The sequence below is a fragment of the Juglans microcarpa x Juglans regia genome, chromosome 1S (assembly GCF_004785595.1).
Source record: "Juglans microcarpa x Juglans regia isolate MS1-56 chromosome 1S, Jm3101_v1.0, whole genome shotgun sequence".
Taxonomy (NCBI): Eukaryota; Viridiplantae; Streptophyta; class Magnoliopsida; order Fagales; family Juglandaceae; genus Juglans; species Juglans microcarpa x Juglans regia.
This window is the reverse complement of record NC_054595.1, coordinates 1,960,668-1,975,877: the sequence shown is the minus strand read 5'-3', so window position 1 is coordinate 1,975,877 and position 15,210 is coordinate 1,960,668. Positions and strand designations below refer to the sequence as shown.

Here is a 15,210-nt window from a genome sequence, read left to right as displayed (position 1 = left end):
CCCAAATGATTATATTTCTTTTAGCCACATACATGTATTCGTCGTGATGAAAAAATCAAAGTCATGGATGAAATTGTTGATGGGAGAAAAAGATGAAAACATAATGATTCTCATGAATATGGACCTTAAACTGCAATACACTTAATGCTAAGATCCCCATATCAATCGAAAGGTATGTTGTCTACAAACGGAAATTAGGCTGTTTTATCAAAATTCAGCCATTTGACAAACTAAAGTTTTTCGCTTTTTGATCAGAACACAGAAGTTTTGGCACAAACAGACAAAGTCAGAGAAATATGATTAATTTATGCCATTTTAATGCCTACTCTAGTGGTATCTATGAATAAAACCTCATGCATACGGCAGGTAGGAAACTATGAGCATCAGTATGGGACAAAGGTGGACCGGACGGTCACCAACTCCCACTTGTTTCCCAACAAGATGTTAGAGAATGTGGAAATTGGATCGTTATTATGTTGACGTATGCAGCAGGATTATGAACACATATTTCCACTACCAAGTTACCAACAGTCTGACCCAGTCTCTATCTTCATCTGCTTTGTCCATTTGGAGCTCTGGTTCAAAGAAAATTGTCCACTTTTAGGGTCGACTACCAGCAGTGTTGAGTCTGCAAACTTTCATCTTCAATTGAAAAAGCGCACGAACTGGTTTACTACTTTTAACGCAAAAAGCCACCTCAATTACAAAAGCATGAATATTTCAAGATTTATAGCGAGAGACGAAAGTCCCTTTAAAGAGAAGGCTCTCAAAAGTCAAAAGCTTCACTTCTCTTCTGTTTTCTAAAGCCGTATTTTTGTGAGTTTTATGTCACCGCTTTAGCTCTGCTACATGTTCAGACTATGTTAACTGCAAAACGATCACTTCGTGGTTCCTTCCTCGAAGCTCTGCGTTTCTGAAATGCAGGAACACAAGCGGAGGCTTTGGAGTATAAACTGGGGTCTCTGCGTTCTCTCTCATACATTCCATCTGGGCGTTTACTAATGTAATGGTATCTGATCTTTGCTCTTGTCTTGCTGTTTTTGCTTTTCTGCTTCCATGAAACGTTTCTGTTCCGCTGCAATTACTGTTTGGGATGGTTCTCAGAGATGGGGCTTGAGGGGAGGGGAGATAATAAATTGCTTGGACTGAGAATGACCTCAAAGCACAAACGTTCAAAGAGGTAGGCCGTAGCTATGTAATTGCCCTCTTTTTTCCCCTTTTTGTTTAGTTCTTTGTTGGTTAGCTATCATTTTGCTCATACGTTTTCTAGAGTTATGATGCTTCCGGGAGCGCATTAACTTAGAATGACTTCTGAGTTGGGTTTATAGGCAAATTGGAAGCTTGAGCTCCTAGTCACCCTTTATTTTGGTTACCGTCTTACTGTCCTAGTTTCTGTGAGTCGTTCCTTCCAAATGGGTAAATCCCGTAAGTAATATCCGTTTGATGTGGAAACCGAAGGTCCAGAGCTTCCAGAAATGGTGAAAATGGAGTGTTTTATGAATTGAAATCTTGATTTTTAGGCATGAAAATATATAGCTTCATGCTTGCAATTTGTAGATATATTTCCCACTTTTTTTCCATGTCCTTTATTTTTTGACAAGGTTTGTAAGGTGTGCTAGCTATATAGAAAGAGCGTGTATTGAATGTAATTAGAAACCCCGTTGACATAAGCTTAGGAAAAATGATATCTAAGTAAAGCCCAATGGGTGAGGGGTGGAGATTGACTGGTCTTATGATATCTAAGATTGGAATCCTGACTTCAAACCTTTCCTTCTCCAAGTTGTCCTATTGATTCTTTGTGTATGCTCTGTGCTCTGGCAGCTTTCCTGATAAGAAAATAGTGGAGCAAGATGGTATCAATAATTCCTTTGAGGCCTCAGATCGTAAAAAGCTGGTAAGATTAGTACTATCTTTATCCTTCAAGGAAAATCCAATTAATCTTATTGTTTGTTTGATTATCTATCATTGTGAATCTTAAGATCCCGACAGAATGCCATCCAGAACATTATTGATCCCAGTAATTTCTATAAAAGGATTGGTCGAGCTGAGTTGATACCTTTTACTAAGGAAATGACCATTTTGTCCCGCTCTGATTTAGTTTTTTCTCAGATAATTTTGTAGAAATAATTGCATAAGCTACTCGGATTTCCAATTTGTGGATTTGATTTGCTTTCAGGATATGGGGCACTTAAGGGATATTGAAACGAAGAAGAAACAATCCCCTAAGGCTGAAGTTCAAAATTCTTTAAAGCAAGAGGTAGGGAACTAAAACTTATTGTTAATGACCATGTTTAGAAGATTCAGAAAGCTTAATCTAATCCTTTTCCTTGGTCATGGCTTAATCCAGCAGTGCATTGCGACTAGGTTCCAACTTTATGGTTATTATTTCAACTGATTACTTATTCATTTGTTGAATATCTTACATGCAGATTCTACAGCTTGAGAAGAGATTACAAGACCAATTTGAGGTCCGCCATGCTTTAGAAAAAGCATTGGGTTATAGGTCTTCCTCTCATGACAATACAGCTGAAATCTTAATGCCCAAGGTAATCTAAATCTCACCCATAGAGATGTAGCTTTGTGAGAGAGAGGGAGAGAGAGAGTGTAGCTATGTGAGAGAGAGGGAGAGAGAGAGTGAACTGTTTACATCGGTTAACTGCAATGTCATCATATCTATAATTTAATCCTAAAATTTATCACAACATCTTGAGGTGTTCATTATCTTTTTATATTGCTTAATTGTTTTAATCAATGTTTTATTTACCAAAGAAAAAGAAAACCAATAATTTGAACTGCCAATATCCGTGGATAATTCTGAATTCATTCTTTTATTTTGGGTAATTACTTTAACATGTGCTATCTGTCTCCTGAAAGGTCCATGTAATTTATGAATTGTAAATTCTACAGCTTGAGAATAAGGAAAGTAAAGAAAAACTTCCCTAGGCGTTAAATATTTTATGGTTTTAGGGTTTAATCCTACTAGTCATTAGTTTTTGACGATCTCAGTTGACCATAGAGTCATGTATGATTCCTGATTCGTTTAAAGAGTGGTTTTGACTTTCTTGTTGCTTCATAGCTGCATTTGCTTTTGTTATACTTTAAGAGTATTTTTATATGACTCCAGCCAGCCACAGAGTTAATCAAGGAAATCGCAGTGTTAGAGTTGGAAGTTGTGTATTTGGAGCATTATCTTCTCTCCTTATACCGGAAAGCATTTGATCAACAAGTATCCTCTGTATCTCCATCTGCCAAGGACGAAAGGCTAAAATCGCCAATAAATACTCCAAGGGGGAGGATTCCCCAAGCTTCCAGTCCTGATATTACATCAAAGAGGGAAAGTTCAGCAATACAATCTGGTTGTCAATTACTTGAAGATCCTGTCAAGGAATCCAATGGAATTGGTGGAGAAGAGAAGCTATTATATTCTGGTGTTCATCGCTGTCACTCCTCATTATCCCAACATCCTGTGTTTTTTACTAGAACTTCCCCTCCAGCAGACTCTTTGGATAAGGCTCTACGTGCATGTCACTCCCAACCTTTGTCCATGACGGAGGTAACTTAAGTCCATATAGGCTAGATTCAAGCTACCTGGTATTTTTATCAATATAAGAAAACTAAACTTTTGAAACTATTTTCTTGATGAGATGGTTTTTAATTCCTTATCATCTTGATATTTGGGGAGCAATGTGTGAAGATTAGTTTCTTGATATTAAGTGATATTACTTGAACATCACACACACACACACACGCACACACACACGCGCGCGCTTGTATATGTGTATATTGCAATAGGAAGAGCTTTTGTGGATTTTGAATTTCAGTTTCTTCTCTATAGTATGCTCAGAATGCGTCATCAAACATAATCAGTCTGGCAGAGCATCTTGGTACCCGCATCTCTGACCATGTTCCAGAGACATCTAACAGGCTTTCTGAAGATATGATCAAGTGCATATCAGCTTTATATTGCAAGCTAACAGACCCACCTTTAACTCATAATGGCTTGTCGTCTCCCAATTCATCCATGTCCTCAATGAGTGCCTTTTCCCTGCAAGATCATGGTGATATGTGGAGTCCTGGGTTCAGGAATAATTCATCTTTTGATGTACGCTTAGATAATCCTTTCCATGTGGAAGGACTCAAAGAGTTCAGTGGACCATACAGCACAATGGTTGAAGTGCCCTGGATCTACAGAGATGGTCAGAAACTTGGTGATACTGAACACCTACTACAGAATTTCAGGTGAACCTTTGAGGATGCTTACCCCAAGAAAGTCACTTGCTCCACTGGTTTTTAATTTCATTTAGAAGGGAAAATGTAAATATGTTTCAATTGAATTCTATGCTCATTTGCGATTTTCAATATGATTATGACTATGGGGTTTTCTGTTGTAGGTCACTTATCTGTCAATTGGAAGATGTAGATCCTAGGAAGTTGAAACATGAAGAGAAACTAGCATTCTGGATTAACATACACAATGCATTGGTGATGCATGTAATAATTCTCATCAGTTGACATATTAACTTTATAATATTAACTCCTTTCTATAGCTTTATTTTTATGGATGTGAGATTCAATCAGTTTTTTGTTTTCCAATAGGCATTCTTGGCTTATGGGATCCCACAGAACAATGTCAAGAGAGTTTTTCTACTCTTAAAGGTAGGATGAACCTTATTGGTCCTGTAGGAGAATAGCCATTGTGATTAGTTTCTTACATTTTCCTACTTTCCAGGCTGCATATAACATCGGTGGTCAAGTCATCAGTGCAGACACTATTCAGAGTTCTATTCTAGGGTGCAGGATGTCTCGTCCTGGACAGGTGTATACCAAAACTTCATTCCATCATCTTCTGGTTATTTGAGATGAGCTTTAATATCTTTTCTGATTTTTCTTCACTAAAAAGATTATCTAAAATAAGTTTAGTAGACACCACTAATGGAGCCTCTTCCAATTCTTGTTGTAGTGGGGCTGATAAAACTTGCTTCTGCTTGCAGTGGCTTCGCTTTTTACTTTCTCCAAGAATGAAATTCAAATCTGGAGATGAACGGCAAGCATATGCAATTGAGCATCCAGAACCCCTGTTACACTTTGCCCTCTGTTCAGGAAGCCATTCTGATCCTGCGGTACTTTATTCTTTTTCTGTTTTTGGTTTTATGAAGCATTCTATTCTAATGGCTGCTTATAAATCACCGTACTGATGCTGCGTTAATGTTTGATACTGCTCGAGTAGTCTGCTGAATTGCTGAAACAATCTGAACTCCCCTCCCCCCCCCCCCCACCCCCCCCCCCCCCCCAAAAAAAAAAAAAAAAAAAAAAAAAAAAAAAGGAAAAAATGATGAAACTAAAGAAATTTCATTTCTCTTTGAATCTAAATTTGGGGCTCACTTTTCTGCAATGCCAAATTATGAACATGGGTCCTTATTCTTAACATGCACTGTCTGTTGAATTTTAGTTCTTCCTGAATTTTTTATGAATATTCACTGTGCACATCTTGTAAGAGTCAAAACAGTCGATTGTGTTTTATGAAGTTAATCTATGGAAGCTGATTCTAATCCATAAAGTTAATTCCTGGAAGCTAAGTTATATATTGCAGTTTTATGAAGAAGAAAGTAGATATAAAACTTGCATTTTGTCTGTGAATTGGTTGTCTGGAGCGGGCATTTCTGGAGATATCGGCAATAGGTGCTATAAATAGAGTACGGAGACAGTTATGCTAATGCAGTTAGCAAGCATGAAATAACGACAGGAAGAAAATAAAAAAAAGAGAAGCAAATTGGAAAATATATACTAAGAACAAGGAGGGATCCGTTTGATTGGTGTAAAAGTAAAACTAGTTTATATAGGATTTATTCTTCGAAAAACCTGCTTTTTGATTTTCTTGTCCTTGTATCTGCTATGCTTACCACATATCAAAATCGGTTGGGGATTAAAGCATCCCATTCATATATATGTGCTTGGATAGCAGTCCACGATGGATTGATCTGATATTTGAATTGCATGATGGGTATGGTATGTCAAGTATGTAGAAAGTATTGATCCAACAGTGGACCTGGAACAAATATGCATGGATCCTGAAAGAAGTTATTCAGTAGTATAAAACTAGCCTAGTTCCATGCTATTCTTTCTCACTTTAAGCAGGTCAAAGATGAAAGTTTAAAACAGGATGAAAGTCGGAACTACTGTCGGACAATCTGTTGCTATAAAAATTGATCTTTTGGCATTGTTCAGGTTCGTGTTTACACTCCCGAGAGAGTATTTCAAGAACTGGAATCTGCAAAAGAAGAGTACATTCGGGCTACCTATGGTGTAAGCAAAAATCACAAAATCCTTTTACCAAAGATGGTCGAGTCATTTATGAAGGACTCTGGTTTGTGTCCAGCTGGAGTGATGGAAATGATCCAACAGTCGTTGCCTGAATCTTTGAGGAAGAATGTTAAGCAATATCAGCTAGGGAAGTCCCGCAAGAGCATCGTGTGGGTTCCTCACAATTTCACCTTTCGGTATTTGATCTCTAAAGAGCTGGTTAAGTGATTACTTGCATGGAAATCTGCATAATGCTTGAGGTAGATTGCAATGTTCGGAAGAATTTATATTTAAGAAAATTATACTTTTCTTTTGTACAAAGTAGAGCGTGAAGTAAGATCAAAAGGAGGGATACATGTGTGATCTATGGCTTTTTCTTACTTACATCATGTTTCTCCATCTCTCATTGTAATTTCCCCACAGAGAGTATCTAGTATTAATATATTTTTGTAAAAAAATGGAGATTCTGCATTGTGAAATGTAAAGATCATTTGCTTTTTTTCATTTATGATCTAAACTGTATAATGATTACTAATTGCTCGAGTTCTAAGATATGAAGTAGAAATGATAGAGGTATGAAGTGGATATTACAATAGTAATGGATCGAGTTTTGCTTGAACTTTTATCGGAAATCTAAGATTCAAAGACACAATATATGTACTCTACAACATTATTTACAGCTGATTTAGACAGAATTAAGTGTCACAGTTCAACAGTACCTTGGAAATGATGGACCAACTGTTCAAGAGAAGCTGATCAAGATCACCAACTTGCACATATAATGATGGTTGCCAACAGTCCTAGCTCATAATGTTCCCTTGTTGGATCGATCCTTTTGATTCCCACTTGTTTATCACATGCCTTGAACTCTATATACAAGTTCTTCAGCAACCGATTAACCTGATCTCGTGCCTATTACTCTTTATCATATAATCATTCTGGGTGGTGGGGGGAACAAAACACAAAACGTGCTAATTTTTTTTTGTAGGCAACTCCTTAAGCTTTTCAATCATCATCGGATTCAGCCAACTGGCTTTCAACCTTTTGGATTATCCTCTCCAACTCAAAAAAGGGACATGTATTAAAAGTTAAAAAGGTCACATGCGTGTGTGCTTATTCTTTGAAGCCCCCATCAAATTTAGAAAATCAAACCTCTCCAACTCTAAGAAAAATATCTATATGCGAGACTTGCATCTTCTACGACTATAAATATCATTTTTCAATCAAATTTGTTCTTCCTAAATCATCTCATACATACATGCAAATAGAGTTGTAGCCATATTAGTAGTAATTTTTATTGTTCACTTCAATTCGATGAAACTCAAGTGAGTGGTTTAAATGGATGACTTTAATAATTTAATGTCTCTAGATAACAATCTTATATGATTAATGTTAAATGTCGGTTACACTTTATTATCTTAAATATTGATTACTGTTCATCCCTCCATACGACATACTTTGCTATTCACCCCTCACGCACTAAATTCTAATTCCGCCTCTGGTTGTAGCCATATCAGTACTGTTACTGCAGCGTATACATTTCATGCATTACTTGCATGATATATACTCAGGATTGTGATAAAATCAAAGGTTATATTTGGTATGGCACCCAGAATCGGAATGATGGTTTGGAATGAACTTTGAATGATTCACAATTCCATAATTTCAGCCTTAATTTCCTTTCCCGATATAAAAATTAATATTTCTGGGGAATTTGTAAGAAAGAAAGTAAAACGAAAACTCCATCACCAACACTTACATTAGTAGAATGATTAATGTGCCACTGATCAGACAGGTAGGCTTGTCTAGCTGTCGATTTTATAAAGAATCTCTGCCTCGTCCTCGTCCTCATCTTTTAATATTTCTGCAGATCTAACCCCACCTAGTGTTGTCGTGTCAACCAAAGCTTCCAACTCCAAATTATCTTTGGACTCTCTCTCTCTCTCTCTCATTAACGACACATAAACAATCAAGTTGTCTTTCTTCATGATGTTTGGGAGACATGTATGGCAGCATTCTCAGATTATTGTTCTCTTCCTTCTGGACATTGCAACGTGAATATTGCCGCTCTCATATTATACATATACATAACGTACACGCTCATGGATTCCTTCGACTTTCTTATTTTCTAAGTTATCGACCAATAAGTAAGGGTAAAATTGTAACATGATCCTTGAGTGGGGGACGGGCAGTAAAGTAAAACGTTCAACGGGGTACCAGTGCTAGCCACTAATCACATGATCGCATCCACGGAAAACAGCTCTACGACTTAAAACGCTACAAAATTGAAACAATTTAACCCCAAAGGATTAGGTTATTTACACAGCCAACCCCCTCATTTCCCAAAGTACCCCTCTATTCCGGTATTGCCCTCAACATTGCCGTAAACTTTCTTTCCCGTCCAGTACCATTCCTTCCCCTCCTCAACCCACCACCGGCATCGCCACCGGAAACTGCTCTTCTTGGAGACATCAGCTCGTCGCCGGGGAAAACCATCGGAGAAACCGGTTTCCAGCCACACCCAAATTTCTCACCGCCACTTGCCTTCATCAACGCGGAGCTAGCTTTGACCGCCAATGCAGCCATTTCCTCGGGCTGGAGTGGTTGCTTCATCTTACTCAACGGTAAAGCAAAATAAAGCTGACCAAGTTGAAGCTCTTCGTCTTCGTTCACCGCGGATACAACGTCGTCGAAGTCCATCTCGTCGGAGTTTGCGATGAAGCACGTGGGGTTCTTTTGCAGAACGTAAGAAACCTTAACCGGATAAGAGAATTCTTGTAGTCGACCGTCTTGTAATATGAGCTTGACCGTGGCGACGTCCGTCGAACAGGACGAACTGCAAATACCCATTTGTGTTGTGCCAACTGGATCCGATTCCAATGAGTCAGAAAAAAGACCAATATTGAATAGACGATCGAAGTGGGCGATGAATGGAGATCGAGGATTTAATTTGGGAAAGGAGAAATTTTATTGCAGAATAAAGAGGGTGTTGGGGGACCTGCGGTGGTGCGCACATATATATATATATATAGCAGCAAAGCAAATTGCAATGGCGTGCTTCCTCGAAGTTTGTACTTTTGTTTCCACCTCGGACTTGTCGTTTCGTTGATCAAAACCCTTGAAATATTCTTTTAGTCCTTGCAAGCACTCTAAATTCGAGTTTCTTTCCCTATTACTTGAAATGTTTCAATTTGATCCACTAATCACTTGGGATTCATTTAGATGGTAAAACGAGATGAGATGATATAATTTTAAATAAATTAAATAAAATATTATTAGAATATTATTTTTTAATATTATTATTTTGAGATTTGAAAAAATTAAATTATTTATTATATTTTATATTAAAATTTCAGAAAATTATAATAATGAGATGAGTTGAGAGTGTTTTTGTATCTAAACAGGACCTAATCTTATCAATACGTTAAAGATGATGATTATAACGATAAGAAAAAAAATTTTCATCAGCCACTATTCATTACCTCACACCTTACACTCTACAAAAAATATCCTTATACCATATGAAAAATACTATTATATCTTAAAAAAATTATAAGTGTGAGATATGAGAGTTAATAGTAATCGATGCATAATATTTATCTAACGATAAATGTCACTTCAAATTTTCAAACATGACTATGAAAAATCTATCAATGTTGGTTTATGTCAAGTTTTCAAAGCTCCCGAGCAGCAATATTCATTTGTCAAAAATCTATCAATGTATGTTTGAGATTGTGATCAGAAATATAACTTATAACTTTAATACTTATAGCTTATAACTTAAATAATAAGCTCTATAATTCAAAAACTGTTTACTATTTGATAAACAGGTACCTAAAATACTTTTAAAGTTAGTAACAATAATTTTTTAAAATATATAGTTATTTGCATGAACTTTTTTTTATAAAAGTTACAATTTGTTGCTTTTTAAAAAAAATAGATTTCAATTTTTTTAAGTGATTAAAATATTTTTTATAAATTTATCAACTATATCATTTTTTTCTTTAAAAGAGTTTTTAAATAATTAAAAATATTTTTTAATCTTTCAAACACCATCCGAAACAGGCTCTGATATAAGCTGTCATGATTTAAAGGATGGAATTGAAATAGCTTAAAATTCATAAAGGCCAAAGTATAAATGAGATAAAATGCTGGGACAAAAAAAAAATGTAGGGAAACTTTATCGATCTGTGGGCAAGGTTTGCCAGGCTGTAAGTTGGTAGTGACAGGTTGTATATATGTCCATCGGATCATTAGCCATTACTCAATGTACTCCCATTTAGTGTCTACGTGGCTTTTAACAGTTGCCCTGCTTTCAACATTTTATTACGTATAGAGGGACTGCAGAGCTTTCAACGTTGTATTCCACATTTAATTAAAAAAAAATAAAAAAACGTTGTTGTATTCCACGATGATACATCGGCTTCGATATAAATATGAAATAAGATAATTTTTAATGAAATATTATTTTTTAATATTATTATTATTTTAAAATTTAAAAAATTTAAATTATTTATTATATTTTATGTAAAAATTTAAGAAAATTATAATAATGAGATTAGATAAATCTGTTTTTATATCCAAATAAGATATAAGTTGTGTGCCCTTTGGGCATTCTTTTTAACTATAAATTCTTGTAAAAAAAAAATTAATTTCTAATAATATATATATTTTTTATTTTAAAAAAATGTAATGGTTGGATAACTTATAATTATATTTAATTTGGTGATAAAAAATGTGAGATTTAGAGGATTAATAAATTAGGATAAAGATTGTTTAGTGCAATTTAATTATAAAAATGCAGATTAATTAATTGTAGAAGAATATATTATATAGTGCAATGATTTATATATTTTTTTGGTAAATAATTAAGGTTAAAAATCTGACGCGAATTAAGCTAACTAGCACTGTAAAATAGCACCTGCCTATTATACACGTAACTCTCCATCCAGTACTGATCTCTCGAATGTTCTTGAATTAATGTATGATCTTCTATTTATAAATTAAACGATATATATATATATATATATATAAATTAATTGTTATCTTGGTAGGCCATCGAAGCAAGCAAGCATGCATGGTCCGAACCTCCTTGTACACATGCTTGTAGTCTTGCAGATGATTAAAATCAAATTAAGGCAGGCAGATGGAACGAAAGGGTGATCAAAAGTCTATCCCATAAAAGAGAAGAACCAAAGATTCTTGAATGGGCCACCAGTATATATATATAGTGTACTAGTCAATATTAATGTCAAATAAAGCTAGAAAAATAAAGAGGCACATGCATGTATATTATATGTATAGAGCTACCTAGCTAGGCACTTGATATTAATGCTCGCTCTGTGCTGCCTCATGCCCAGGTTGCCATGCCCACAAACAAAAGCAGATATATATGATATGGTGAAAGGTACGTACGTAAGAGGAGAGAGATACAAATATTATGAAAGAATAATTTTAGAGCTCTTGCTGGGCTTCGTTGGAGTTCTAATATGTGTTTTTATGTATTTTTTTAATTTTTTTTATATAAATTTTTTTAATAATTTTAAATATTTTTAAAAAATAAAATAAAATTTATAATATTATTAAAAAATACTTTTTTAATCACGAAGTAAATTAAAATTTTTTTTGTGATTTTTTATTTTATTTCGTGATTAAGAAAATATTTTTTAATATTTTTTTACTTTTTAATTAAGGAAGTGTTTTTAATAATATTATAAATTTATTTTATTTATTTTAAATATTTAAAAATGTTTAAAATATATATATAAAAACAACTTATAAAAAATACATAAAAAGACATGCTAGAGCTCCAGCATTGTCCATTATAAAAAGATGTTGGCCGGCGTGGTTTTGAAAAAGAGTACTGCTGGAGCCACCACTGGTAGATCCTGCTACTGCTGGCTCAAACATATGTTTTTTTATATGTTTTTTTCAGTTATTTTTTTTAGAAATTTTTTAATACTTTTAAACAATATTTAAAAAAATAAAATAAATTTAAAACATTATTAAAAAATATTTCTTTAATTATAAACTAAAAAAAATTATTAAAAATATTTCTTTAATCATGAAATAAAATAAAAAATTATTATTTTTATTTTACTTTGTAATTAAGAAAATATTTTTTAATAATATTATAAATTTCTTTTTAAATATTTAAAATTTTAAAATAAATCTATAAAAAAATAATTAAAAAAATAAATATTAGAGCTAACGATAGTCTTAGGGTGTGTGTAGATGTTAAAGTGAGTTGAGTTGTGATGATAAAATATTGTTAGAATATTATTTTTTAATATTATTATTACTTTAAAATTTAAAAAAGTTGAATTATCTATTATATTTTATATTGTGATTTGAAAAGTTATAATAATGAATTGAAATAAATTGAAATAAGTTTGGTAACTAAACGCACGCTTAATGGTGGCTCTAACATTATTCTTTAAGAAAAAAAATGGTGGAGGCGGAGGCCAGAGTCTATCTAGACTACGTACGTGGCATGGTGTAGAGGAGTCCATGCATGCATTCATGGTATGCTTCGCTGCATGCACAGCCACTGAAAGGCCACGTGGAATGAGAGATGAGATACAAGCTGGTAGGTTATGGCGTAAATTAAGATGATAAAAAAGTATGTAATAAATAATTATTTAATTATAATAAATATATCATATCATATTTAATAAAATAAAATTGAGATGATAATATAATATATAGAATTTTTCAATTAAACTGGATGATCATATATACATAGATCACAATTTGATCACAAAGTCGGCTCGATGGAAAGGCCATTTAGGCCATTGCTTAAGGTCGCCACCTATGCAACACCTCTAAAAGTAAAAGTGAGATTTTTTTTTTTAATTCTCTTTGAAATAAAATAAAAATCATTTCATTAAATTTTAAATAATTTATATATTTTTTTGGCAAGCCTTCGTAACAGAAAACTTAATATTTAATACAATGAATTATTTATATTTTTAAATAACTTTTTTAAGATCTTGCTAAATTGATACTTCATTTTAAGTTGTATTAAATACGAATTTAAAAAATTTTATTTAAAGAGTTTTAATAAAATCTCATTTTATTGAAAATTCTGAAAATATTTTATATAATATTTTATATTTTATTGTATTATAATTACTAATAACTCATTTAAATTTTATTTTAGGCCTTATTTTGTATTGAGCCGTCCCTGTTTGATCGGAGTATGATGGCCGGGGCAGGCATGATTAATGAATGAAATATGAATACAGATGAATCCCGACGACGTTACTTACAGATTGGGTGGCCAGACACCATTAATTATTCCGGTCCCTCGATCCCCCACTCCCCATGCACTTAATTCTTTAATGACTTGGAACTAGCGTCCAACGTCCTTGCCGGCCGCCCTTGCTTGTATATATGCTTTTCATTTACTCTTTCTTAATATTTAATGAGAAATCTTTTACCATCAATTCTTATAATATAAAGCTTACAAATTAATTTTGTAACGTGGCTAGCTACACCACATGATGATCATATGTTAAATTATAATTTTTTTTATTGTAAATTAGATGGATTAATGTATCATTTTAAGCTACGAATTTGTTTGTAAACTTCTTTTTGTAAAGAATAATAATATAGACTCAAATCTGCATACTAAAAAAAAAAAGAAATTAGACCTAACATAAGAAAAGTAGGTATTTTTTTAGTGGATTTCATTTTTTCTTTTAAAATGCTTGCACAAATTACTTAATATAACATATATATGGCGCTTGCACACCCCAAGTTTTTAGTGGGTGCAAGCATCTCACTTTTCTTTATCTTTTTAAAATTTTTAAGGTTAACTTTGTAAGTGTAAAAGAAAATATTAAATGTCTTTGTAGTTTGGGGATATTTTATTTTATTTTATTTTATTTTTGGTTGGTTTGTGATCTACAACACGTGCACGAGTGACACAGTTAGGGCTTAGGCCTTAGCTGCAGGGACATGATCTAAAGATTTACAAATTTAATCTTACATGCCTAGCTGTAATGTGAGTCAAAGCAAATAATTGACCAGATCGGATAAAGGCTAGAGCCTAGGACTCCATTTTATATGAGCCAAAATGGGTCGACGGATCTTTGCTAAAGAATAAAGAGATTTTATAAAAATAAATTTATAAATTGACATGATTTTATATAATATTTTAAATTTATTTTATAATAAAATTAATTTTATAATTTAATATTCTATTTTACAATAAAATTAACTTTATAATCTGATGTACTATATCAAATCATATCAATTTGCGAGTTTATTTTTATAGAATTTATTAATGGCTAAAACATTTCTCTTATGTAATTGGTTGATGATCTCGTTTTGTGGAACCCTTTTATAGCTAGGAACTTTTTTTTCTCTCTTCATATTAACTAATTAAGCTTCTACATTTTTTTTTTTTTGAATGTACGTGTTTGTTTTGAATTATATCTCATCAGAAAATAAAAAAAAAAGAAAAAATCCAGATACTGCAAATAAAATTTCTCATATATATATATATATGATACAAAGTTATAAGTATTTGTAGTTGAATATTTTCCTTAATTAATCACTTTAAAAATATATGTAATTAGAAAATCACTTGAAAATGGTAAATGGAATGCTGAATATTAAAAAATAATATTACCATATAATAAAAATATATTTTAAGTAGAAGTTAAGATTATTTTATTATTAATTATCTAGCTGGTACTGTCACCACCTCTTGTGTGTAACGTACTACTTGTCTTTTGTCATTTTTTTTTCCTTTTTTCGGTATGTATGCCCAAACAAAAAACATAATGTACACGATAATGTCTAGTGCTTAATTTGTTGGAAAGATTTAGGCTTACGTTTGGATGTTGAGCTGAGCAGATCAGTTTAATTTTTTATGAATAATAATAAGTTAAATAGTAGAGA

The 15,210-nt window shown here is 33.0% G+C and overlaps 2 protein-coding genes across 3 annotated transcripts; one reads left to right on the top strand and one right to left on the bottom strand.

Annotated features, from left to right (window-relative positions):
- The first annotated feature begins 370 nt into the window (after nt 1-370).
- LOC121246940 lies at nt 371-6,785 on the top strand. 2 transcript variants are annotated; one of them, XM_041145264.1, is made up of 12 exons: nt 371-1,003; nt 1,105-1,180; nt 1,822-1,894; nt 2,177-2,257; nt 2,430-2,546; nt 3,125-3,553; nt 3,836-4,239; nt 4,392-4,491; nt 4,597-4,656; nt 4,730-4,816; nt 4,992-5,120; nt 6,226-6,785. In XM_041145264.1, the coding sequence occupies exons 2-12, from the start codon at nt 1,107-1,109 to the stop codon at nt 6,526-6,528; spliced, it is 1,857 nt and encodes a 618-aa protein (XP_041001198.1). In that variant the 5' UTR covers nt 371-1,003; nt 1,105-1,106; the 3' UTR covers nt 6,529-6,785. The 2 variants fall into 2 exon arrangements, with proteins under 2 accessions (XP_041001198.1, XP_041001197.1); XM_041145263.1 differs by having other exon boundaries at nt 371-1,009.
- Nucleotides 6,786-8,351: 1,566 nt separating this feature from the next.
- LOC121246939 lies at nt 8,352-9,305 on the bottom strand. The gene has a single exon (XM_041145262.1). It carries the CDS (start codon nt 9,148-9,150, stop codon nt 8,656-8,658), a length of 495 nt encoding a protein of 164 aa, XP_041001196.1. The 5' UTR covers nt 9,151-9,305; the 3' UTR covers nt 8,352-8,655.
- Nucleotides 9,306-15,210: the final 5,905 nt, after the last annotated feature.

Excerpts from the sequence above, each read along its gene's own strand:
- LOC121246940 (XM_041145264.1), top strand. The coding sequence starts at position 1,107 with ATGGGGCTTGAGGGGAGGGGAGATAATAAATTGCTTGGACTGAGAATG. Across the intron at positions 1,181-1,821 it reads AAGCACAAACGTTCAAAGAG|CTTTCCTGATAAGAAAATAG; the intron begins GTAGGCCGTAGC and ends GTGCTCTGGCAG. Across the intron at positions 4,657-4,729 it reads GAGTTTTTCTACTCTTAAAG|GCTGCATATAACATCGGTGG; the intron begins GTAGGATGAACC and ends CCTACTTTCCAG.
- LOC121246939 (XM_041145262.1), bottom strand. The coding sequence starts at position 9,150 with ATGGGTATTTGCAGTTCGTCCTGTTCGACGGACGTCGCCACGGTCAAG.